This window comes from Anomaloglossus baeobatrachus, chromosome 9, assembly GCF_048569485.1.
Source record: "Anomaloglossus baeobatrachus isolate aAnoBae1 chromosome 9, aAnoBae1.hap1, whole genome shotgun sequence".
Taxonomy (NCBI): domain Eukaryota; kingdom Metazoa; phylum Chordata; class Amphibia; order Anura; family Aromobatidae; genus Anomaloglossus; species Anomaloglossus baeobatrachus.
The window spans coordinates 204685971-204711877 of NC_134361.1; the positions used below are offsets into that span (position 1 = coordinate 204685971).

The 25907-nt window shown below is 47.6% G+C and overlaps 1 protein-coding gene across 1 annotated transcript in view; it reads left to right on the forward strand.

The window, feature by feature from the left end:
- Positions 1-1253: 1253 nt before the first annotated feature.
- Positions 1254-25907, forward strand: part of ST6GALNAC6 (ST6 N-acetylgalactosaminide alpha-2,6-sialyltransferase 6) — a 49910-nt gene continuing 25256 nt past the window's right edge. Inside the window, exon 1 of the mRNA XM_075324296.1 lies at positions 1254-1793. Within this exon, the coding sequence (XP_075180411.1) occupies positions 1785-1793 (9 nt within the window). The 5' untranslated portion in view covers positions 1254-1784. The remainder of the gene's footprint in view (positions 1794-25907) is intronic.

Below are 25907 nucleotides of genomic sequence, written 5' to 3' on the forward strand. Positions count from 1 at the left end.
AGAATTGTATTTTTAATTGCACAATACTTTGGGTATTCTTATATTTTCTACTAGATTTCCCTGGTGTCAATCGGCGTAGTATAAGCAGACAAAGCAGACAGCTGGGGACTGGTATTCTCTGGCTGTGGAGTCCCATGGTTATTGGGTCCTCCACAGCCTAAAAATAGCAGCCTGCAGCCACCTCAGAATTGGTGCATCCATTAAATGTGCCAATAGAGGCGCTTGCAAGGCTCATCCCGATTTCACTGGTGCGGTGGCATTTAGGGTAATATAAGGGATTAATAACAGGTGTTATTTTTCACTAATGAACATGTGAATGAGTCTTTACTCATTTACTGAACATTATTAAAGGAATTGTCTACTATTGGACAACCCCTTCTTTAAATGCTAAAAAACAAACACTTGGATTATTGTTGTTCGATGTTGACTAAAAAAATATATATTTATGGCACGTGACAAGTCCTCTTTAAGTGATGTTATCAGCACAGAAATGTATTTTTTAATTGCACAATACTTTGGGTATTCTTATATTTTCTACTAGATTTCTCTGGTGTCAATCGGGGTACTATAAGAGGACAAAGCAGACAGCTGGGGGCTGGTATTCTCAGGCTTGGAAGTCCCATGATTATTGGATCCTCCCCAGCCTAAAAATAGCAGCCCCACAATTGGTGTGTCCACTAAATGCGCCAATCCTGGTGCTTGCAAGGCTCAATCGGGATTAGTAACAGCTGTGATTTATCAAAAATGAACATGTGAATGAGATTACTGAACATTATTAAAGGAATTGTCTACTAATGGAGAACCCTTTCTTTAAATGCTAAAGTTCCCCAGAAAAAAACAAAAAAACACTTGTTTTGTGGGTGTTTGATGTTGACCAGATTTCCACCCGCCAGAAGATTTTAATGAGTATACAAACATCATTAGTTGCTTCGGATAACACGGCTGCCTGAGCGTCTAAACTAACTAATAATGTACAAATATGGAATGTGGATTTCGCTGGTTAATCCCGCTGCCCTACACATCGCTATCACTCATACCACACATTCCACGTTTAAAGAGCCACCGACATGTGTCAAGGCGAAGTCAAGAAATCGCAGGGACGATCGTGTAACGTGCGTATAAAAATGATGTCCGCGTATGTTTCCTATATATACATAACATTCCCCCTCTTGACTTCTTTAAGGATTACATTATATCAGCACCACCGTAGACGTGCGGGCACTAGGACCCTGCTCCTCTCCAGCGCTGCTTCCATCTAGCAGCTGCAGACTTTAGCAATCTGCAGAAAGGGGAGAGACCCTCACACAGAAAGAGACCCTCACACAATGAGATCACAGACTGGTTCGAGGGGAGAAAAAAACCCTATAGATGATTGCATTATTATGACAGACCATCTGCGTAGGCGTATTTAATTATCAGACCCTTACGTAGACAGAGACCCTTTATTTTTTTGGGGGGATTGGGAGGCCCGGACCCTCAAGCTGGAAGATAGACCCCTGGTAAAGGAAGGACGAAGAGCTCATCCGGGGTGAAGGTAAAATGTGATCACAATGGGGCATACCCCCCCAATTTAATAGGATTGGCCCCAATGTTGCGTAGAGAAGGATCCCCCCTCGAATACTTAGAGGCTGCTCATAGGTAGATGCATAGGGATGTGCTGTGTGTTGGTAGCGAAGGATTGATCCAAGAAGGAAGGACGAGGAATATCGTGGCTACCGGCAAGCGGAAATATCCTGACGTCCAAGACCAGGCCTGGTGACCAGAGGGGACATCTGAGTGCTCCTATGGCCCCGGTGAGTGCAGGGGAGGAGGGCGGTGGGGGCAGCAGTGACAGCTGTTCTTATATAATCAGTCCGTATCATTGCCCCCCTGTATGGTGACTGGGTGCTGTGATGCCAGCTGGTCACCGCTGCCCTCGTAAAGCTGGCACAATATTTCCTGGATGGTGACCGAAATATGGCACTGCTATGATTCGCAACTCGGCCAGCCGGCGTTAAACAGGTGTTGTTTTGGTGGCCCGGTACCATGGGATTGTGCTATCCTAAAAATCCGAGCACGATATATACATTGGGAACAAAAAAGTTAATTTTAAAGGGTTAATTCAGGATTAGAAAAACATGGCTGCTTTGTTTCAGCACCCAGTCCCATTAGTGTTCATGTAGCTGAGCCGTAATACCAGACACAACCCAGAAAACAGCCTACATTTTTTTTATTCGTGGACAACAACTTTAAAAGCACCCCCTCCAGAGTTTTTATTTTTGTTTATTTTCAGTGCTAGAGTGACCCTTTAAATGTAATCCCCCTGTCATATACTCACCTTTTGGTGGCTTCACTTGTTACCAATGCCGCGCCTGTCCCGCGGACCTATCTTGTGCCTGTAACTTCTGACGGGCCGGACAAGAGCTCAACAAAAGTCTATGAGAGCCAGAAAGAGACTAGAATGAGGCTAGGATGAGGCTGGATCGAGGATGAATAAGGCTAGGATGCGTCATGGCCGACTGTAAGGACTACACACAGGCAGGGGGAAGGAATGACTTATAGCGAGGGAAAGGGGGACTACTACAACCTGCAGCTCACCCTCACTGCTCTTACAGACCCTATACAGGTTCCTCACCTGTCGCCGAGCTGGAATACCTGGGACCCTGTTTCACCCTAGTAAATGGGCCCTAAGTAAAGATGGAGGGTATGAGCGCTAAGTCAACACCACTATCACTAATGGAGGACAAAAGGGAACAATACAGGGAAAACACAACAGTTATCACCAGAGCCCTGGTAGATAGCAAAGACAAGAGAACTGTCAGATAATAACAACAAGTTGACACATCCGGGACAGGATGAGGCCGGAAAGAGGCTAAAACGAGGCCGGAATCAGGGCGGAACGAGGTTACAATGAGGCTCTCATAGACTTGTATTGAGTCGTGACCTCTGGTGAGCTCCATTAAACACTGGAGCTCCCAACAGGTCACAAATCACAGGAGACCGTCCGGAGCGGCGGTGATGGAAGATGATGACTGCAGCAGTTGACTATAAGACTGGGGGTTGGCGACTTAGATTTAAAGCACCACCCCAGAGGTGCAATAAAAAAAACCTGCTGGAGGTGTGCTTTAACTAATTGGGGCATTAAAAATAAATTCGCTTCCATCCCTCCGCTAGGGGGGGTATTCGGTATTATGGAGACTCTGTCACCAGGTTTTTGCCACTTAATCTAATGGGCAGCACAGTGGCTCAGTGGTTAGCACTGCAGTTTTGTGGTGGCTCAGTGGTTAGCACGGTAGTCTTGCAGCGCTGGGGTCTTGGATTCTAATCCCACCAAGGACACCATCTGCAAGGAGTTTGTATGTTCTCCCCGTGTTTGCGTGGGTTTCCTCCGGGTTCTCCGGTTTCCTCCAACACTCCAAAGACATACAGATAGGGACTCTAGATTGTGAGCCCCAATGGGGACTGTGTTGCCAATGTATGTAAAGTGCTATGAAATTAATAGCGCTATATAAATGAATAAAATTATTATTATTATTATTATTAATCTGAGAGCAGCATAATGTAGGGGCAGAGATCCTGATTCCAGCGATGTGTCACTTATTGCTCTGCTACCTCCAGTTTTGATTAAAACCTGTTTTATCTGCTGCAAATTTACCATTTTTGCTAAATGCTAATCTCTGAGTGCACTGTGCATAGGCAGTGTGTCACTTACTGGGCTACATAGTGTAGCTTTTATAAAATCACTATTTAATTAGCAGGAGATTATCATTACTGGACTACTTGGCATGCAGCAGGTAGTCCAGCATATTCATGAGCTCTGTATAACTGCTAGGGAAAACACTGATTTTATCAAAATGAGGGGCTTTGTAGCTATAAGTCCCCTTACTGGCAGCCAGACTGGCTTGCAAAGTCTCCTTAAGGAGAATAGTGTTCCCCCGTGATCCCCACATAGCTTCTCATGAGCCGGATCAGACACCCCATACTTTGCACTGACGAGGGGCAAGCAACCCGAAACACCGTGTCTGCAAATTGGGATTCTGATCTGGCATATATCCTAAGTCATATGCAAAGGATTGTTAAAAATCCACTTTTGACTTTTAGGATCGCTACTTCCAATAGGTGGCGCTGCGCTAGAGTTTGTCTCCAGTCCTGGAGAGACAATTTGAGCAACAGCTCAGTAAGGGACACATCGCTGGAATCAGGGTTTCTGTCCTTACGTTATGCTGCTCTCAGATGGGGGAGCAAAAACCCGGTGACAGAGTCCCTTTAATACAATTTCAGGGGAGTACCGGCTTACGAAGTGTGTTTATAGCTTATAAAAGAACTTTTCTTGTAAAGCTGAGCTGCGGGGAAGGAAAGATTTGGGGCGATACGATATTGAGTCCCCGTGAATTGTAAATAAAAAATAATCATCGTTTAAAGGGTTCTCCTGATAACAGAGAGCAATAGAAGATTTGTGTTCCATTCAGTCCGTGTAAAGTGACTGTATGCAAAATCACCGAGAAACAAGACCCCCCTTCATGTTTTTGGTTGACGAATTGAGACGTCTTGACTCCTGACTTGAACCCGTCTTTCCTCATGTGTGCTTATAAGACCATTGGGTTTGTCTCAGGACACCAGCCGGCCGTCTGGGCATCACGAGCCTTAGTCAAGACCTCTGCATTTAGTCCTCCAGCTAAACACATACAGTATTTGGGCAATCGCTCAGTGCAATCGCTTCCTGTAACCTTTTCCGGTATCCATATCCTGCGTAGAATTGTAGCCCTTTATTCCTTTCCTCCCCGGATGCCCCGTGCTACATTGTACCAATCCTAAATCTCTATGAAAGCCCTACTTATGTTCAGACAATCCCTACTTATTAAAAGTGAATCTCAAAGAGGGACCCCCAGAAATCAGCTATATACTATGTGTGAATGTTCATTTTCCTCTCTGGCGCCCCTGCAGGATAAATAAAGCATTACAAGGTTTGTTTTCAAATCATTGGGTAAAGCAGGACTAGTCCTATAAAGAGAAAGACGCTCTGTATAATTGCTCTCCACTTACGCCAAGAAACGAGGATCCCTTTATGAGGGTTTCCCAATAGGTTATATAAAAACGAGTTATAAACTGAATAAAACAAACACATTTTATATGCACTGATGAAGGTTAAGGTGTATACAGTGTGTCCACCCATATCCTGTCCACCGCCATTAACTTGAGGACGGCTGCAGCTATAGGCATAGAAGTGGTGTCTAGGTATAGTAAAGTAGCCATGCGGGTGTCGTTATATACAGTGTGTCCACCCATATCCTGTCCACCGCCATTAACTTGAGAACGGCGGCAGCTATAGGCATAGAAGTGGTGTCTAGGTATAGTAAAGTAGTCATGTGCTACGCAATGAAACCACCTATAGCGCCACCTGGTGGAAAACAACGGAGTTAGTATTTTTATCTCAAAAATGGAACGAGATAGAGAAAAAAAGTGAATTACAAAGTTGTAGGGCGTCATCAATTCAATACGAATCGACACCTTGCATACAGAAATGCTATGATATGAAACCCATGGCCCCCCCCAAAACACTGAATGCTGGTCACGCATATGGCGCTCATTTAACTTTGATGCTCTTGGTGGCCCCCGTCGGCTGCAATGCACATCTGGACTCTGCACAGCATACTGTATCTTGCTGCACGTTGTGCAATATGGTAGGGGACACGTTTGCACAAGCATCTGTGATACGTGGTTGTAGCTCCTGCAATGTTGGTGGAGGGGTTGCATACACCTGCTGTTTGATGTCACCTCACAGAAAGAAGTCCAATGGGGTCAGGTCAGGTGAGCGGAGGCCACTCCACACAGCCACCATACCCAATGACTTGTAGGAAGGTCTCCATGAGGTATCGCTTCACGTCCGCAGCCTTGTGAGTTTTACACGTTGTAATCATAGCATTTCTGTATGCAAGGTGTCGATTCGTATTGAATTGATGATGCCCTACAACTTTGTAATTCACTTTTTTTCTCTCTCTCGTTCCGTTTTTTGAGATAAAAATGCTAACTTTGTTGTTTTCCACCAGGTGGCGCTATAGGTGGTTTCATTGCGTAGCGCATGGCTACTTTACTATACCTAGACACCACTTCTATGCTTATAGCTGCCGCCGTTCTCACGTTAACTGTATAACTGCAGCAATAATAATAATATACTTTAAAATCCCCAAATCTATAAAAGGTCCCATGCCAGATTATAATAAAAAGTATATGATAGTCAAAAACTTTGAGGACCTCAGTCTGGTAGATAGCTTCTGAAAATAAACAAGGGGTCAGTTACATAGTCCCCATTAATTAAAGAGGTGGGTCACTGCTATTGTGGTCCGCTCATCCCCATCGCATGACCCCCGGGCTTTGTGACCTCTGGGATCCGGTGATGTCAGGTCAACTTCTAGTTGACCTGACATCACCGTGGCCGGCCCCAGTATTCCATGAGTCACTGGGCTGTGGGTGGAGTTTCACCTCTCGTCACAGCCCAGCGTGTCTCCTGCTTGTGGCTCCCTGCAGTGAAAGATGAGGGAGCAGGGAGATGCTGGGCTGTGACGAGCAGTGAAATGCCGTCCACAGGCTAGTCACTCACAGAGACTGCGGCCTACCTCAGTTGACGTGACATCACCGTATCTCAGAGGTCACGAAGCCCGGAAGTCACGTGAAGGGGGTGAGCGGAAAGCAATCGCACCGCTCGCAGGCACTATTGGCAACACAAAGTATTTGAGAGAAACATTATTTTTCAACATATTATTGTTGTGGCCAGTAATGAAAACAGGTGAACTATCCCTTTAACTTTGGCCAAGAAATGAGGATCCTTTTATGAGGGTTTCCCAATAGGTTATATAAAAACAAGTTTTAAACTTTAAAAAAAAAAAAAAAAAAAACACAAAAAATCCCACAAAAACAGATTTTATATGGACTCATAGAGGTTGGGTTTCCAAATAGGTTATATAAAAACAAGTTCTAAACTCTAAAATAAAAAGAAACACACGTAAACCCCCCCAAAAAACACATTTTATATGCACTGATAGAGGTTGGGGTAATATTTATTTGCAGTAATAATAATAATAATAGAGTTAATGTGGATCGATTAATGGATGAGGGAGGAGACGGAGAGAGCAGTTACATAATTTACATAAAGCAGGGCTTTACAAGTCTACCATATTATTAGTTTTTGGGTTTTTTTTCCTTAGAGAAAATTGTATTCTTCACTGAATCGACTAGTTAAAGTCTCTTGGAATAAGATTGTTCTTGTAAAATTGGTCTGTAAGATCTAACTCTCTTCCTTCTTATTTTCTGTACTATTTGTTTTTCTAATAAAGAAAGATTATACATAATAATAATAAATAATAATAATAATAATAATAATATATCAATAAGCAGGTCAGTTATGTAGTCGCTATTAATTAACTTTGGCCAAGAAATGAGGATCCCTTTATGAGGGTTTCTGTTACGGGGGGCTGTCTGATAATAACCTAAAGGAGTATCAGACAGTCAGGGTCCACCGTGCAAAGACTCTGCTGCAGACTATGGCAGAGTGCAATACCTCTGTTAACTCACAGAAGGATATAATAAGTAAGTAAAGCAATTCCTCCCTTACTTGGAGGGTGTGTGGAATGATCTCTGTTAATAATCACAGAGACAAAGGCAATGTGTGCGAAATGTCACCTACCTAGGTCCGCTCTTCTAGTGGTGCAAAAGAGACGAACAGCAGCGTAAGCCGCACAAAGCTCCTACCTGCGTTCGCTCCACTAGTGTGCGAGGATACGAACAACTGCCAGACGCAGCATAAGGAACGTTACCCTAGCGGCAACGTCCACCTACGAGTCGAACCACAAGACCCAGCCAGACCATGTGCCTCAGGCACCTGCCTATATCCGCTCCCCTAAGAGGTAAGGATACGGACAGCAGCTGAAGCTGTAAGGTATAAGAACGCTACCCTGCCGGTAGCGCTCACCTAGCATAGACAGAGGAATGCCTAGAGGAACGCGCACAGAGCGTCTACTCTTATGCATGAACCAAGAGGACTGAGCGCCATGCGGCGTGTGTCAGGGTCTTATATAGACTCTGTGCCTCATCCAAGATGGAGGACACCAGAGCCAATCCGCTGCCAGAACGACAGGAATGACGTCATGCTGGCCTATCACCGAGCAAGGCGTCACAAGCACATGACCAGCGACCAATCGGCATAGAAGGTGTCAGAGACATGTGACCTCGTGTCAGCGATGATGTCACCCGCACATGTGCAATGGCTCCAAGATTGGACTTAGTCTCCGGCGCTCGCACATGTGCAGTAGCAAGAAATCTGGACTTAGTCTCCAGCGCTCGCACATGTGCAGTAGCAAGAAATCTGGACATAGTCTCCAGCGCTCGCACATGTGCAGTAGCAAGAAATCTGGACTTAGTCTCCAGCGCTCACACATGTGCAGTAGCAAGAAATCTGGACTTAGTCTCCAGCGCTCACACATGTGCAGTAGCAAGAAATCTGGACATAGTCTCCAGTGCTCGCAGCAACCGTAACAGTTTCCCAATAGGTTATATAAAAACAAGTTCTAAACTGAAAAAAATAAAAACACAAAACACATTTTACATGCACTGATGGAGGTTGGGGTAATATGAAATTGCAGTAGTAGTAATAATAATAATAATAATAATAATAATTCATAAAAAAAAAATCATAACTTTGGCAAAGAAATGAGGATCCCTTTATGAGGGTTTCCAAATAGGTTATATAAAAACGAGTTATAAACTAAATAAAACAACAATAATCAGTCTGGTTGATTAGATTACTTCTGAAACTAAACCTAGGGGCAGTTACGTAGTCCCCATTAATTTACAATTGTCATTATCTCGAAGGTGGCCCATAGTTATGGGGAACCTGTCAGGACGATTTTACTATTAAACCCATCTGTATGTTTGTAAAGATCATAAAACAAGAAAAAAAATGATATCTGTCTTGTCCAAGTGCCGAGAAATCAAGCTTTGAAGCTACATGCAACGTAGCCTGCAAGTGCTTTTGGGGCGTGTCGCTGCACTTTGACTTCATTGACACGCCCCCAATGCACTTTCAGGCTAATTTATGCATTTTTATAAGAAGGATTTCATGTATCGCTCATTATGCTCCATATACTTTATGGGCATCATTAATAAAGTTTTCTCACTGGTGGTTTAGATAGTGGTACTTTATCTTTATTCCATTTGTATGAGCGAGAACAGCTGCAGTGTAAATCAAGGGGGAAATAGGAACATTTTGAGACTTCAAACATAAGAAAAAAGGGACTTAAATATCTTTCTTAGGATTTTGCAAGTGACTCGTGAATACTATAATCCCTAATACTCAGGAGTGTCCCCCGAGAGATGCTACTGCGGAGAAAGGTACTGATGATGAATCATAAACCGGCCAGTGAGAATAGTTCTGATAAGGGGGGGGGGGGGCGACGCAATTAAACGATTAATTGGAATTTTGGGGGTTAATTGGAGACACTCGGTTCCGAGCCCATAATAGGGAATGCAAACTTGAGCCCGAGCGGAGAGTAGATGAAAATAAATAACCCGAGGAGACGTGATTTATGTGGTTTGTGCAGCTTCTGTTAATGGAGGAACGCTTCCCTCCTGCCATCGCTTTGTCCTGATTTGCTCTTGCCGCTTGTTTTGCAATATTGGTCAATGCAGTCGATGTTTTCTTGTTAGGCTGATGGCTGTAGAGTAATACGTGTGCACTTATGGGGTACCGCAGTCTGCCTCAAAGTCATCGCTCACTTAGAGGGAACCGAACAGATTATTTTTTTCCCCCCGTATTTGTTTAAATCAAGCGAATAGAAGAAACTTTGTAATATAGATTAACAGAGAAATAAGCTTCTTTCTCCACTTATGAGCCACCTTTCTCCTTCCCTCTAAATTCCTCATAGAAAAAAAAACAGCTAAAATCCGTCTTGGAGAAAACAAGACAGACTGTCAGCTTGTAGAGGGATCAGATTATTGCTGCCTATAGAAGTCCGTGGAGATGGGAAGGAGGGAGGGAGACTCAGAGTGATGCACACAGAGAGGTACAGCTGCTTTTTAGTATTTTATATCAATGCAGTGCTTAATTTACGTCTCTACTTATGTATAATGTCCTCTAAGTGGCTGCTACATAGAGACTGTAGAGCGGGAATCCCTCCTGTCTGTGTGTGCTGTCTATAGAAGACATCATATGAGCTAGTCTCCACTCACTAGCTCAGAGACAACTAAAAACTAGTGCTGCGCTATCCCCGGGGAGTGCGGTAGTGAACCTACAGGACCATAGAGGACTGTGGCAACTGACCCCAGAGACGGACTCGGACAAAGCTTGAGGGATGGAAAGAACTTTAATGATTAGAGCCCGACCAGTGCCAAACAACACAGGGTCCTATGGTAGAGTCCAGAGTGCAGGTATAGTCTGTAGAGGAATAGTCCGAATGCCCGTAGGTATGGCCGAGTGGTAATGCACAGCAGGTACGACCTGAGCACCAGTGAAGTCCGGTCCAAAGTGGAGGTAGATGGTAACGCAGAGCCAGGCCTTGATCCAGTAATAGGAAGGACGTTGACACAGGCGACTCGGTAAGGATCTCCTCTGATGGTGCTTGATCCGATGCATTGAGCTGAAGCTGAGTGGTCACGGCCGGACAGGTATGGACTCTGTGGAGCGCAGGGACCCAGGTATGGACTGGAGCAGCAGACATTCACAGCCGGCTCTGAGTGGAGGCAAGGTACAGAGATTAGGAACAGGAGCAAGGTGAAACAACAAGGCAGGGGACAGGGACCTGACGGGAAGTAACGCCACACTAAGGGTCAGGAAGACGTTGCTCAGGCACCTCCCAGAGAGGGAGGATGCCTTATATATCCTGTGCCTTTCTGCAATAGGCTGAGAAGCACTTCAAGGTTAAAGAGTACTGGCCCTTTAAATCACAGCAAGATGCATTGGGTGTTGCCTAAGGAAAGTCCTGGAAAACCTGTTCAGTGCATGCATGTATCTGGAGAGGCAGAGAGCTGGACTAGGATCCAGGACTGCGATCCACGTGAGTACCCTGTATGGAAGGAAAAACAGCGGGATGGGCAGATTGTACAGAGCCCCCTGCTCAGTAGGTGCTGGTCCCGCGGATCGGGGCATGACAACTAGTGATAGAGCCTGCAGATGGGGGAGAGGTGGTTTGATCCAGATTTACTGGTGGATGTTGTGCATTAGTGCTGTAAGTGGTGTTAGCCCTTGTTGTCCTTTTGTTGCTGCCTTTCTCCTCTTGCTTTTCTCCTTAGTTTCTTACTGTTTGTTCCTGTGAGTTTGCAGTGCACCTGAGTTTCTGTTTTTCCCTGTCTGTCTAAATCTGTGTTTCCAACACACTCCTGTCCCTTCCTTCACTGGGAGCGGGGAAGAGATTAGCTCTGGTCAGCAGTATAGCCATGTATGAGACACAGGCATCTCCACCTTTAGGGGTAACCCTGTGAACAGCTATAACCCAGGTTCCCTTGGGCTGAAGGACAGTTTAGGCACTCCCTGTCCCTCGCTATTCTGCAGTCACATTATGACATACTTTACACTGTACTATCTATACAGACAGTGCAGGAAGGAAGTTTCTCTCCAGAGTCCCCAGTGACCTTCCAACATTCAAACAAAACAATGTCTCAGAGGGAAGGTCACTTGCTGATATAGTCCAAATCATTTTTACACTGTATATTAAACTGGTAGTGTCAAATCTTCTCTTTAAAAAGTCCAGTCATTTTTGCTTTTCTTTTTACATATTGTTAAGTTTTTCCAATAGCCCCCAAAAAGTTTTAACAATTGGGCATCACAGTGTCCCAGAGAGTTAAGAAAAAAAATTAGCAGTCTTGAGAAAGGTCATCTTGAAGCCAAAGAAGAGGGTTCTATACAATGTGTCCACCCATATCCTGTCCAGGCATAAAAGTGGCATACCTCCCAACTTTGAAAGAATGGAAAGAGGGACAAAGGCCACGCCCATGCCCACGCCTATAACCACGCCCAGTGAGCAATGACAATCATTGTTTTAGAAACAATAATTAAAAAAATATACAGAGATTTATTTCTAAGTAGTAAATTAAAATATAAATGCAAACTTGGCCGTGTTACATTTAAACTAGAATATTTTAGACCACAAAATTCTGTTTTAAAGCAGATCTTTCCCCTAAATCTGCCCCATGTACAAAACTGCAGACTTCATGACAGATCCGCTCTATTAGATAAAATATCTGTAATACTGTGCTTTTGGTTAATGGGAGGAATTAGTGAATATGGGCAACTTACTGTTCTGATTGTTCCAATTGTAGAGACACAGGGGTCAGCGGGTGCTCTCGTCCGCTGATCCAGTCGCCTTTAAAAAGACAGCAAGGCCCAGGGCTCATCCCGACTGAACGCCTGACATCCTTAATCCCTCCCTCTCCTCCTCAGCTGTGATCCGATTGCAGGATCAGATCACAGTGTAATGGCTCACGCTCATAGCATAGCAGGAGCCGAGGGTCATTAGCATATCGCATCACGTGATATGCCAGTGTGACCTCAGCTTGGTATGTGCGCAGTGCGGAAAAGAACACACCCTCTGGCAGACTGGAGAAATGTAAACACTGTTTGTAAAAAAAAAAATGCATCCAAAACGCATGCATTTTGGATGCATTTTCCATGTGTTTTGCATGCATTTTTGGTAGTGCGTTCCCCCGTCAATTCAGCTCTGCTACATGCCCGCTGACAGCAGACAGAGTCGCACGATGAGAATGAACTCAGATGAACTTCACCCGACTTAATTGTCACCCCGCGGCTCTGTCTGTCGCGTCCTGGTTAGCGGTCAACCGGTGAAGGACTTACCGGTGGCCGCAAATCCCCTGAGTGACTGAAGTGAGCAGTGCGATCAGCGGTGCCATCACTCAAGTTACCCGCGGCCAGCTGGAGTCCTCCATCTGAGACCGCAACTCACCTGTGATGTCATCGCTGATCGCGCTGCTCACTTCAGTCACTCAGGCAACTTGCTGTAACAGTTGGAGGATCCAGCGGTGGCCGCGGGTAACCTGAGTGACGTCATCGCTGATCGTGCGGCTCACTTCAGTTGCTGCGTGGAGCTGATAGAGAGCGGTCTGGTCTGTGACCGCTCCTGTCAGCTTCATGTAGCAGAGCTGGATGCGTCGCGGAACCTCATGTGGATTACGTCGGACCTGGAGGGGTATTTGGGAATTAATAAAGTGGTGAAAGAGGGTGGGTTTTTTTTGTCTTTTATTCCAAATAAAAGGATTTTTTGGATGTGTGTGTTTATTTTCTTTAACTTACAGGTTAATCATGGAAGGTATCTCATGGAGACGCCTGCCATGATTAACCTAGGACTTAGTGGCAGCTATGGGCTGCCATTAACTCCTTATTACCCCGATTGCCATCGTACCAGGTCAATTCTGGATGAGCCGGGTAGAGTCCCAGGACTGGCACATCTAATGGATTCGGCAATTCCGCACGGCTGCTGGCTGATAGTTAGGCTGGGGGGCTCCCCATAATGTGGAGCTCCCCATCCTGAGAATTCCAGCCTTGAGCCGTGTGGCTTTACCCTGGCTGGTATGAAAATTGGGGGGGGGGGAACCGCACGTCGTTTTCATTAATTATTTATTTTACTCCACAATATAGACCTGCCCACCGGCGGCTGTAATTGGTTGCAGTGAGACAGCTGTCACTCAGCGTGTCAGCGTGGGGGCGTATCTGACTGTAACCAATCATAGGTGCTGGTGGGCGGGGAAAGCAGGGAACATGAGATGGAATAATGAGCGGCCGGCATTTTCAAAAGAGGAAAAGCCGCCGGAGCAGTGTGAACGCTGTGCAGCGAGATGCCAGTGAGCTGTGAGTAAGAGAGGGGGGCAGACCGACCGACGATAGTACAGCTAGTACACACATATATTTGAAGAAAAATTTACAAAATTCACATGAACAGACGTAAATCTACACACAGTCATACACACATCATACACACAGACACATTAGAGGTATTAATATGGGGAAGTCGGCAGCAGCCTTACTCACCTCCCCCGCTTCTCTTCGTCCAGCTCCTCCAGGGTATGTGGCTGTGCAGGCCGCACTGCGTGATGGCTGGGGGCAAATACAGCACAGGGGGCATATATGTTACTGGGGTCACCAGGGGGTATACATATTACTGGGGGTGCATAGACATCACTGGGGGCATCCATGTTACTCGGGTGGCATACACATTACTGGGGTCCGTGGGGGGGGGCATACACATTACTAGGGGCATAAACATTACTGGGGTCAGTGGGGGGGCATACACATTACTGGGGCCTGTGGAGCCTAGATACTGACAGTGGTGGCCTGTGGGGCATACATACTGGCCCTAGGGATGCTTAGGGCACAGGCTGGCAGCAGTGGAAGACGCTCAGGGCCCAAGCTGGCAGCACTGGAGGGTGCTGAGGGCATAAGCTTGCAGCACTGCGGGGGGGCGCTGAGGGCACAGGCTGGCAGTACTTGGGGGAACTGAGGGCACAGGATGGCAGCACTGAGGGCACAGGATGGCAGCACTGGGGGGCACTGAGGGCTACTCTGGTTGCTTTCTCTGAGTCCCCTCTGTTTCTGCTTTTTTCTATTGCAGGTACAGGGGGACCTGAGAAGACAAGTGCTGTACTCTCCCCTGCTCCCCCCTCCTGCACTCACTCTGCACTGTCCTCCTGCAGGCACACTGCTCCCCCCTCCTGCACTCACTCTGCACTGTCCTCCTGCACTCACTCTGCACTGTCCTCCTGCAGGCACACTGCTCCCCCCTCCTGCACTCACTCTGCACTGTCCCCCTGCACTCACTCTGCTCCCCCCTCCTGCACTCACTCTGCACTGTCCTCCTGCACTCACTCTGCTCCCCCCTCCTGCACTCACTCTGCACTGTCCTCCAGCACTCATTCTGCTCTCCCCTCCTGCACTCACTCTGCACTGTCCTCCTGCACTCACACTGCACTGTCCTCCTGCACTCACTCTGCACTGTCCTCCTGCACTCACTCTGCGCTGTCCTCCTGCACTCACTCTGCGCTGTCCTCTTGCACTCACTCTGCGCTGTCCTCCTGCACTCACTCTGCGCTGTCCTCTTGCACTCACTCTGCGCTGTCCTCCTGCACTCACTCTGCGCTGTCCTCCTGCACTCACTCTGCGCTGTCCTCCTGCACTCACTCTGCGCTGTCCTCCTGCACTCACTCTGCGCTATCCTCCTGCACTCACTCTGCGCTATCCTCCTGCACTCACTCTGCGCTATCCTCCTGCACTCACTCTGCGCTATCCTCCTGCACTCACTCTGCGCTGTCCTCCTGCACTCACTCTGCGCTGTCCTCCTGCACTCACTCTGCGCTGTCCTCCTGCACTCACTCTGCGCTGTTCTCCTGCACTCACTCTGCGCTGTCCTCCTGCACTCACTCTGCGCTGTCCTCCTGCACTCACTCTGCGCTGTCCTCCTGCACTCACTCTGCACTGTCCTCCTGCAGGCACACTGCTCCCCCCTCCTGCACTCACTCTGCACTGTCCTCCTGCACTCACTCTGCACTGTCCTCCTGCAGGCACACTGCTCCCCCCTCCTGCACTCACTCTGCACTGTCCCCCTGCACTCACTCTGCTCCCCCCTCCTGCACTCACTCTGCACTGTCCTCCTGCACTCACTCTGCTCCCCCCTCCTGCACTCACTCTGCACTGTCCTCCTGCACTCATTCTGCTCTCCCCTCCTGCACTCACTCTGCACTGTCCTCCTGCACTCACACTGCACTGTCCTCCTGCACTCACTCTGCGCTGTCCTCCTGCACTCACTCTGCACTGTTCTCCTGCACTCACTCTGCACTGTCCTCCTGCACTCACTCTGCACTGTCCTCCTGCACTCACTCTGCTCTCCCCTCCTGCACTCACTCTGCACTATCCTCCTGCACTCACTCTGCACTATCCTCCTGCACTCACACTGCACTGTCCTCCTGCACTCACTCTGCACTGTCCTCCTGCACTCACACTGCACTGTCCTCCTGCACTCACACTGCACTGTCCTCCTGCACTCACACTGCACTGTCCTCCTGCACTCACTCTGCACTGTCCTCCTGCACTCACACTGCACTGTCCTCCTGCACTCACTCTGAACTGTCCTCCTGCACTCACACTGCACTGTCCTCCTGCACTCACTCTGCACTGTCCTCCTGCACTCACACTGCACTGTCCTCCTGCACTCACTCTGAACTGTCCTCCTGCACTCACACTGCACTGTCCTCCTGCACTCACTCTGCACTGTCCTCCTGCACTCACACTGCACTGTCCTCCTGCACTCACTCTGAACTGTCCTCCTGCACTCACACTGCACTGTCCTCCTGCACTCACACTGCACTGTCCTCCTGCACTCACACTGCACTGTCCTCCTGCACTCACTCTGCACTGTCCTCCTGCACTCACACTGCACTGTCCTCCTGCACTCACTCTGAACTGTCCTCCTGCACTCACACTGCACTGTCCTCCTGCACTCACACTGCACTGTCCTCCTGCACTCACTCTGCACTGTCCTCCTGCACTCACACTGCACTGTCCTCCTGCACTCACTCTGAACTGTCCTCCTGCACTCACACTGCACTGTCCTCCTGCACTCACACTGCACTGTCCTCCTGCACTCACACTGCACTGTCCTCCTGCACTCACTCTGCACTGTCCTCCTGCACTCACACTGCACTGTCCTCCTGCACTCACTCTGCACTGTCCTCCTGCACTCACACTGCACTGTCCTCCTGCACTCACTCTGAACTGTCCTCCTGCACTCACACTGCACTGTCCTCCTGCACTCACTCTGCACTGTCCTCCTGCACTCACACTGCACTGTCCTCCTGCACTCACTCTGAACTGTCCTCCTGCACTCACACTGCACTGTCCTCCTGCACTCACTCTGCACTGTCCTCCTGCACTCACACTGCACTGTCCTCCTGCACTCACTCTGAACTGTCCTCCTGCACTCACACTGCACTGTCCTCCTGCACTCACACTGCTCTCTCCCTGCTGCTGCTCTTACCTCAGTTGCAGAACAAACGAAGCAGCCGCTGTGGAGAGCCGGTCACGTGTGAGAATCCTGGGCAGAAGAGGCAGGCAAAGGGGGCGTGGCCAGCATAGAACGAGCAGCAGGAGGGGACAAGGAAGGCATCCCGAGGAGTGTATGTGTCCAGCATTCAGAGGGGGCGTGGACGACAGCAAAGCAGCGTGCCCAGCAGCATAGATGCCATGGAAGGCATCCAGAAAGTGTGGCCTGCATCCGGAGGGGGCGTGGTCAGCAGCTGCCTCTCACTACACTGCGGGATTACGGAGCTCCCGGGCGTGAGAACGGGACTGGACTATAAAATCGGGGCTGTCCCGCCGTATCCGGGACGGTTGGGAGGTATGGAAGTGGTGTCTAGGTATAGTAAAGTAGCCCTGCGCTACGCAATGAAACCACCTATAGCGCCACCTGGTGGAAAACAACGGAGTTAGCATTTTTATCTCGAAAATGGAAGGAGATAGAGGAAAAAAATTGAATTACAAAGTTGTAGGGCATCATCAATTCCATACGAATCAACACCTTGCATACAGAAATGCTATGATATGAGACCCATGACCCCCCAAAACATTGAATGCTGGTCACGCATATGGCGCTCATTTAACTTTGATGCTCTTGGTGGCCCCCGTCAGCTGCAATGCACATCTGGACTCTGCACAGCATACTGTATCTTGCTGCACGTTGTGCAATATGGTAGGTGACACGTTTGCACAAGCATCTGTGATACGTCGTCGTAGGTCCTGCAATGTTGGTGGAGGGGTCGCATACACCTGCTGTTTGACGTGACCTCCCAGAAAGAAGTCCAATGGGGTCAGGTCAGGTGAGCGGAGGCCACTCCACACAGCCACCATACCCAATGACTTGTAGGAAGGTCTCCATGAGGTATCGCTTCATGTCCGCAGCCTTGTGAGTTTTACACGTTCTAATCATAGCATTTCTGTATGCAAGGTGTCGATTCGTATTGAGTTGATGATGCCCTACAACTTTGTAATTCACTTTTTTTTCTCTCTCTCGTTCCGTTTTTGAGATAAAAATGCTAACTCCGTTGTTTTCCACCAGGTGGCGCTATAGGTGGTTTCATGGCGTAGCGCATGGCTACTTTACTATACCTAGACACCAATTCAATACGAATCGACACCTTGCATACAGAAATGCTATGATTAGAACGTGTAAAGCTCACAAGGCTGCGGACGTGAAGCGATACCTCCTGGAGACCTTCCTACAAGTCATTGGGTATGGTGGCTGTGTGGAGTGGCCTCCACGCTCACCTGACCTGACCCCATTGGACTTCTTTCTGTGAGGTCACATCAAACAGCAGGTGTATGCGACCCCTCCACCAACATTGCAGGACCTACGACGACGTATCACAGATGCTTGTGCAAACATGTCACCTACCATATTGCACAACGTGCAGCAAGATACAGTATGCTGCGCAAAGTCCAGATGTGCATTGCAGCTGACGGGGGACACTTCAAGGTTAAATGAGCGCCATATGCGTGACCAGCAATCAATGTTTTGTGAGGGTTATGGGTTTCATATCATAGCATTTCTGTATGCAAGGTGTCGATTCATATTGAATTGATGGTGCCCTACAACTTTGTAATTCACTTTTTTTCTCTATCCTGTTCCATTTTCGAAGTAAAAATGCTAACGCCGTTGTTTTCCACCAGGTGGCGCTATAGGTGGTTTCATTGCATAGCGCTTGGCTACTTTACTATACCTAGACACCACTTCTATGCCTATAGCTGCCGTCGTTCTCAGGTAAATGGTGGTGGACAGGATATGGGTGGACATACTGTAGAGCCATGACTTGAGTAGAGGAGCACAAGGGTAGAAAAGGTTTTCAGCCTTTCGGGTGTAAACAAAAATGGTTCCATTAGCAGGCGGCACACAGAGATCTTGGAAATGTTAAGGAATTGAAAAATAAAGCACTTTAAAAATCTACAGAAACGTATTATGCGATGATTAAAAGGATTCTTCCATCTCCTCCTTTAATGGCTGAGACGGGAATAAGTGAGTCAATTCTCTGACCAGAAAGAGCGGAGAACTGCTGTGCTACCCTATTTCCTCCACTCCCATTCAATTCCGAGGGATCACTTTATTTTAATGAAACCTTCACACCCATAAAACCACCATTTATTAACCATATGTTGCTTGTTATTTGGAAACATCTTAATGTGCTCTTCACAACACTTGCAGCCCCTTCCCCCATCTCCGTGGTTCTCCTGAACTGAACCTAGATCATGATGGGGCTCGATAAAGTTTTATGTAGTTTTGAGTTTAGGTGGAGATTTGCTAAAATGTCTATTTAATCCTTCACAAAATTAATTTTTTATATTTTTCCTTTCACTAAAATTGCTTTTCTTAGATTGGGTTGTAAATTGAGCTTAAAGGGGTTGTCCACTATTAAGACAACCCTTTCTGATTCCACATGGATCTCTCTGGTAAAACCTATACTCACCTCCTGTACCGGCGCCGTTCTAGCAATGTCCAGGATCGCGGTGTCGGGACTCACATGGGGTTGTGATGTCACACGAGCCCCACGTCCAATCAGCGTTCGCGGTGCCGAGATTCATGTGGTGCTGTGACGTCACGCAAGCCCTGCGTCCAATCAGCAATTGCGGTGCTGGGGCTTATGTGTGGTTGTGACATGCCATGAGCCCCGCGTCCAATCAGCGCCGGCATCTGTTTTCCCGCCTTCGGACAAAACGAGTTAATCAACAGGAAGTGAGTGCTTCAGCTGCGCTCACTTCCTGTTGATTGCTCTTCTGTCCGAAGGCAGGGAAACAGAAGGCGGCACTGATTGGACATGGGGCTTGTGTGACGACACAACCCCACGTGAGCCACGCACCGTGATCTTTGATTTGACGCAGGGCTCGCGTGATGTAGAGCTTCAGCACCATGATCGCTGATTGGATGCGGGGCTCGCGTGGCGTCACAACTCCACGTGAGCCGCGTCACAACTCCACGTGAGCCACGGCACCGTGAATGCTGACTGGACGTGAAGCTCGTGTGACATCACAACCCCACATGAGCTTCGACACCGTGAACGCTGATTGGATTCGAGGCTCGCGTAACATCACAAGCCCACGTGAGCCCCAGCACCGCAAACGCTTTTTGGATACGGGGCTTGCATGATGTCACAACCCCATGTAAGCCCCAGCATCACGAACGCTTATTGGACGCGGGCCTCGCGTGATGTCACAACCCCAAATAAGCCTCGACACCATGATTGCTCATTGGATGTGGGGCTTGAGTGATGTCACAACCCTACGTGAGCCCCAAAGCCGCAATCCTGAACACCGCTGGAAGGGTGCCATCACCATCACCATTGACCATCAGTTACTGGAAATTTAATCTATCTAGAGCAGGGGTCTCAAACTCGGCTGGGTGTATGGGCCGCATAGAGGAAAAAAAATAATTTGGGGGGCCGCATCCTTTGCAGGACAAAGTGACATTTTTACTGGTATGGTATGGTAAGTGAATATAGGCTTTAATATTTTACCAGGGGAAACATGTGCAATCAGAATGGGTTGTCCTAGTAGTGGACAACCCTTTTAATTTGAGGAACAATATGCATAAAGGTGGACAAATGCATTTATCCAAATATGTCAATTTTGCCTTCACCATCTGACTAAAGGCCACCATACACACTAGAGGAAAACTGCCCTAACCTGCCGATTTTCGGTGGGTCAGCCAAACACCTGATGTTGGGAGAGACAAGGGTCAGCAGCTGGAATTCTTTTGTTTTCACGGGAGATTTTTTTTCCCATTTCTCTGTTGAAAATACATAAATGCTTAGCCCAGTGCTCATAAGTTGTCACGTTCTCACCAGAGTCCGCCACTGCGAATTTTGCTTCGGTCACCAGGTGCTGCCGTTTTCCCACCATGGACTGTGCTGGTGATAGGAGAGGAGTCGGTGCCAGTGGTTCTTGTGGACGCAGACTCCGCTCATCCACTAAGCTGGGTTTTCCTGAGACCTGCAGTACCACTGGCTGACTGTAGGTGGCGTGTGTCTTCAGCTGAAGTTACCACCATTTAGCTACAGCCAATGGAAAGACACCACACCCTTCTAACTCCCCCCTCTTGTCTGCTGGTCACTGCCAGATATAGTTTTGTAATCCTGCTAGTGTCTGGTTCCTGTTCTTACTATTGATTCCTGTGTTTTGACCTCTGCCTGCTCACTGACTACTTTCCTGCCTGCTGTTTTTGTACCTCACCATCTCCGGTTTTGACCTCTGCCTGATTTCCTGACTATGCTCCTGCCTACCTATTGTGTCCCTTTTTTGTGCCTCCTGGTTTTGACCCTGGCTGACGACCACTCTTTCCTGGATTGCAGCCTTCCATAGGCAGCGATCTCCTGGACCTTGTGTAATTCCAAATCCCTGTACAGGGATCAAAGGGTTTCAGGGTTCTTGAGATCCTGCTGACTTCGTGGCTAGCCTCTAGTCTGTCCGTGACAGTCATCCTGAGTCTGTGGTCAAGGGCAGACGTTACATAAGTATGGGGGCATTGGGAGAGGTAGCTGTCTTACGATTGAATGATCTGCTGTGTATGGAGGCCTTAACAGATGACTGGGGTGGGGGGTGGGGGGAGGTTTAGGCATATTGAATTTCACCATCCTAGCTTCCACCAAGGGTTGACCAGATGTCTGTGAGTAGAGGGGGGTCTGGAGGAATAGTTGTCGAACAAATGAGTGTTCCACTGTCCATTCCTAAATTTGTATGGTCACCTTAAGATTTCTGCGTCCTTCACATGGTCCTCCTGAAGTGACTAACATCAATTTTTCTCATGAATGGTTAGAGAAGATATCATTAGTCAGCTCTACCCCGGCTGTTTTCTGGAGAGCTTGAAGTCACAGTATGAAGCCTGTTTGTTCCAGACAGAGTGAGTCCATCAGAACAGCGTGAGAACATGAAGTCAGATATTTGTGGAGGAGGTTTGCCACCGCGTGTAGGGAACAAGCCATATCCAGTGAACTTCCGGCAATTTTACACACTATTCAATAGTTTATGTTGTTTTTCTTTTTGTTTTTTTGCATCTATAAAAATAATCAAAAAGTGAATCAAACAAGTAAATTACAGCAGTGAAAACCATGAAGAAGGATGGCCATACTGGCCCATAGAATCCCATTGTAAGCAAGAAGTGAAATCCCTTTAAAAACCTTAGATGTACCAGATTATTCTTTATGTTATCAATTAGAAGGTGAGGGGTAATTGTAGAGAACATAAGGTCCCCATATGCATTGGATAAAAGTCGTCCAAACCTGCCGTTTTGGGCTCTATCTGATATGTATGGGATGGTGATGTCATGGTGACAGACAGTCCTGTGGTGTCCAGCAATAGAAGGTCGCAGCGTTTGGCTGTGCAAAATGCTCCTGACTTTCTATTGTTCCTGCTGTCAGTATTCAGTGTACTGGGTATCTCTTCTGCTGGGTTTTTATCCTTTTCCCTTTAGGACCCTGCGGAGCTCCTCTACCCCATAGCTGCTAATTATCTGTCCGGCAGTAGAAGGTCACAGCGTTTGGCTGTGCAAAATGCTCCCTGACTTTCTATTGTTCCTGCTGTCAGTATTCAGTGTTATGGGTATCTCTTCTGCTGGGTTTTCATCCTTTTCCCTTTAGGACTCTGCGAAGCTCCTCTTCCCTTCAGCTGTTAATCATCTGTATTTCCCCTTGGGTTTAAATACTCTCATTTTCTCTGGACTTGTGTGGTGATATTATTCTGTTCATTCAAGCTCTGGATGCAAGCAGGCAGCTCGCACTCATCTGTGGTGTTGTTGCTGAAACTTTGCTGAACTTCTACCTGAGTCATTTGTAGATCAGTAGTTCATGCTTTTCCCCCTGAGTGTCCTCCTTGTGTCTTCTTTAGTGTTTAGTGGAGTTGAGGAAGAGCTCGTCCTACTTGTTCCTTATTTAGTGCCCAGTTCTAGGGTCATCCTAGGGTCAGGTATCCGGCTCGATGCATAGGTGTGGAACCTATCTAGGGTAGTGAGGGACCCCAGAGACCAGCAGAAGGTTTGGTCAGGGGTCACCATCTCCCCCTTCCTTAGACACAGGGTTTCCCTTCCCTATCGCCATTCAATTGGTACTTCTCCGTTCCTAGCGTGACAGATAATAAATGGAGAGATGAGGGTCGGAAAATGGAAATATCCGAGTTTGATGCCTTTATTTTCAGAGAAGTTAGGTTGCCGTGTAGCTGCTTCCTCTCTCTGCAACTGAAAACACATGAACATTTGATTTGCCTGAACATTTTCATATGAGAGAGATGGTTGTTTATCAGCTATCCCATGTGCAAAATGTCACAAGTGTGTCACAGTCTGATGTGATCTGGGGGGATGTGGGATCAGAAGGTCACAGCGCCATTTACTCTGAGTTGGGGCATATTTAATTCCCTCCTTTACTGAAGGGGTTAAGGTTCCTTTCTATCCTGCAGTGATCTAACAGGTAGTTGTAACCTCAGCTGCAGCCGCTCCCTTCTGCTATAAATCTTCACTCTCACTCCTCCCTATGCCGGCTATAGCTCATACCTATGCTGTCCATGTTGAAGGAGCTTGTCCCTGCATAGCTGAGGTGTTGTTTTTATTGCAGCTGTGAAGTTCCTTACTGATGAAACCTTGGAGTGCTTTTTGTTGTGTTTTTCAATACCCATTTGGCTTACCTAACTCATGTTTTCTCATTGTAGTACCAAGACTAGTCTTGCTAGCCCTCACTAGCCAAAGAGAATTTACGGTTAGTGAGGGCCTAGGCACGTGATCGGCGTATGGGGGAAGAACCCATCTAGGGATGTTAGGGAGTGTGAGGTTCAGTCTTAGTTGAGGGCTAACCATTGTAATGTTATCCTTGTGTACCCTGTGTGTTGCGTCATTCGCAAGGACACTACCCTAATGCTCCCGCTGTGTGGTTCCACTTGCCGGGAGTCTTCCTATGACCAGGTGTGACACCTGTAGTTACATTGTGACACATAGACAACTATGTGACTCAAACACATGGCGATGATGATTACACAGAGCTATACAGCAGCTCACAAAATCCCTATGGATCCTTATTACAGATCTGTAGGCACCTATGGGTTTCCATGGCTAAGCCGCTAAACGTAAGCCTTATATCACCAAGCACAAGGTTTCCCCTGACTGCATTGTGTACCGTTTTATGGAGGAGAGATAATTGTATAGACTTGTTATTCAAAGGTCTTGGTTCCAGTGAAGGAAAATCATAGTGCTTCGGCACAATACATTATGGACAATTGTAGCGTCTCACTTTGTGGGAACAGTTTGGAGAAGACCCTTCTTGGTTCCGCATGACTTTGTCCAGTTTACAAGTTCCATAAAGATACAGTTGGGGGAGTTTGGTGGAAGAATATATAGGTAAGGATGGTTGACCTCGGGGAGATCAACATCCAACACCGCGGAGACACCATCATGTGTTTCTTAACGCAGTGACACTAGAACAAGGCCCCCTGGGAAAATATGCAAAACAAAAATGCCGAGGAGACACCATCACATGTTTCTCAACGCTGGCAGGAAACTAGCCAAGTCTTTCACCGGGAAGGAACAACCACGGGAAGGGCAGTCTCCAGTCAAGGAGACCACCTATGCCAAACATGGTATCCATCCACAGACAGCTGTTTTGGGGTATTTGCCCCTCGTCAGTGTGGAGTAGGAAACTTGCATATTTTCCCAGGGTGGCCTTGTTCTAGTGTCACTGCGTTGAGAAACACGTGATGGTGTCTCCGCGGTGTTGGATGTTGATCTCCCCGAGGTCAACCATCCTTACCTATGTAGTCTTCTACTAGGCATTACTCCCACTAGCCTGTTTCCTACTCCACACTGATGAGGGGCAAATACCCCGAAACAGCTGTCTGTGGATGGATACCATGTTTGGCATAGGTGGTCTCCTTGACTGGAGACTGCCCTTCCCGTGGTTGTTCCCGGTGAAAGACCTAGCTAGTTTCCTGCCAGCGTTGAGAAACGTGATGGTGTCTCCGCGGCATTCTTGTTTTGGTGGAAGAATATGACCGGCTGCACCAAGCCCGGACCTCATCCCCATCCAAGAAGATCAGTGACCTCACAAATAATAATCTGGATGAAGGGGCAAAAACTCCCAAAGCCACCTCGAAAATCCTGTAGAAATCCTTCCCAGAAGAGCGGGAACTGTTATATCTGCAGAGGGACCGACTCCATATTAAGGTCTATGGGTGCAGAACGGGAGGTTAGAAAAGCTCCCGAGGTGCATTGCCGACCTGTAAAGCATGTATCTGTAATATTGTCTTTCTCCAAGATGGCAACCAAAAACTAAGACATCACTAACAGTTACAGAACTTCTTTATTTTTGGTTTAAGTTTTAGACGCCCACCTCAACTCTACGGCAATGCAAAACCCCCATTGATTAGTTGCTGTCATATATGGCTTGTCGCTGGAGATGATATTGATTTATCTCCACTTCTCTTACCATTAGGGCTAGTTTGCAGGATGATTAAAGGAAAAAAGTTACCCTCCCCCCCAAACCTCTCATCTTTGCATCATCAGGCACTACTCAGTATTACATAAGCTCGATGCTCAGCATCTCATCCCCATTGCTCTCCCACCCTCCCCGTTTCCTCTTGTCTTCTTCGGGAAGGGGGCGGTGGGGAGGTAGGGGGCGGGGGGGGGGGGTTGCAGACTTCAAACCTTCCGATTTAGTTGCCATAGTAACACATTCAGCTTCTGTTAACACAGTATGGAGCTCCGGCGATACAATAAGGAAAGTGTTATAATGAGAGGTGGGAAGGGATCACTGCATTGCAGAATCGGGGTAGGAAACGGTGAGGAGGGGTTGCGTAACTTGTGGGTTTATGGGGTATATAGCCGTCAGTGCGCGATTCATTAGGGCATGCACTTGGCAGA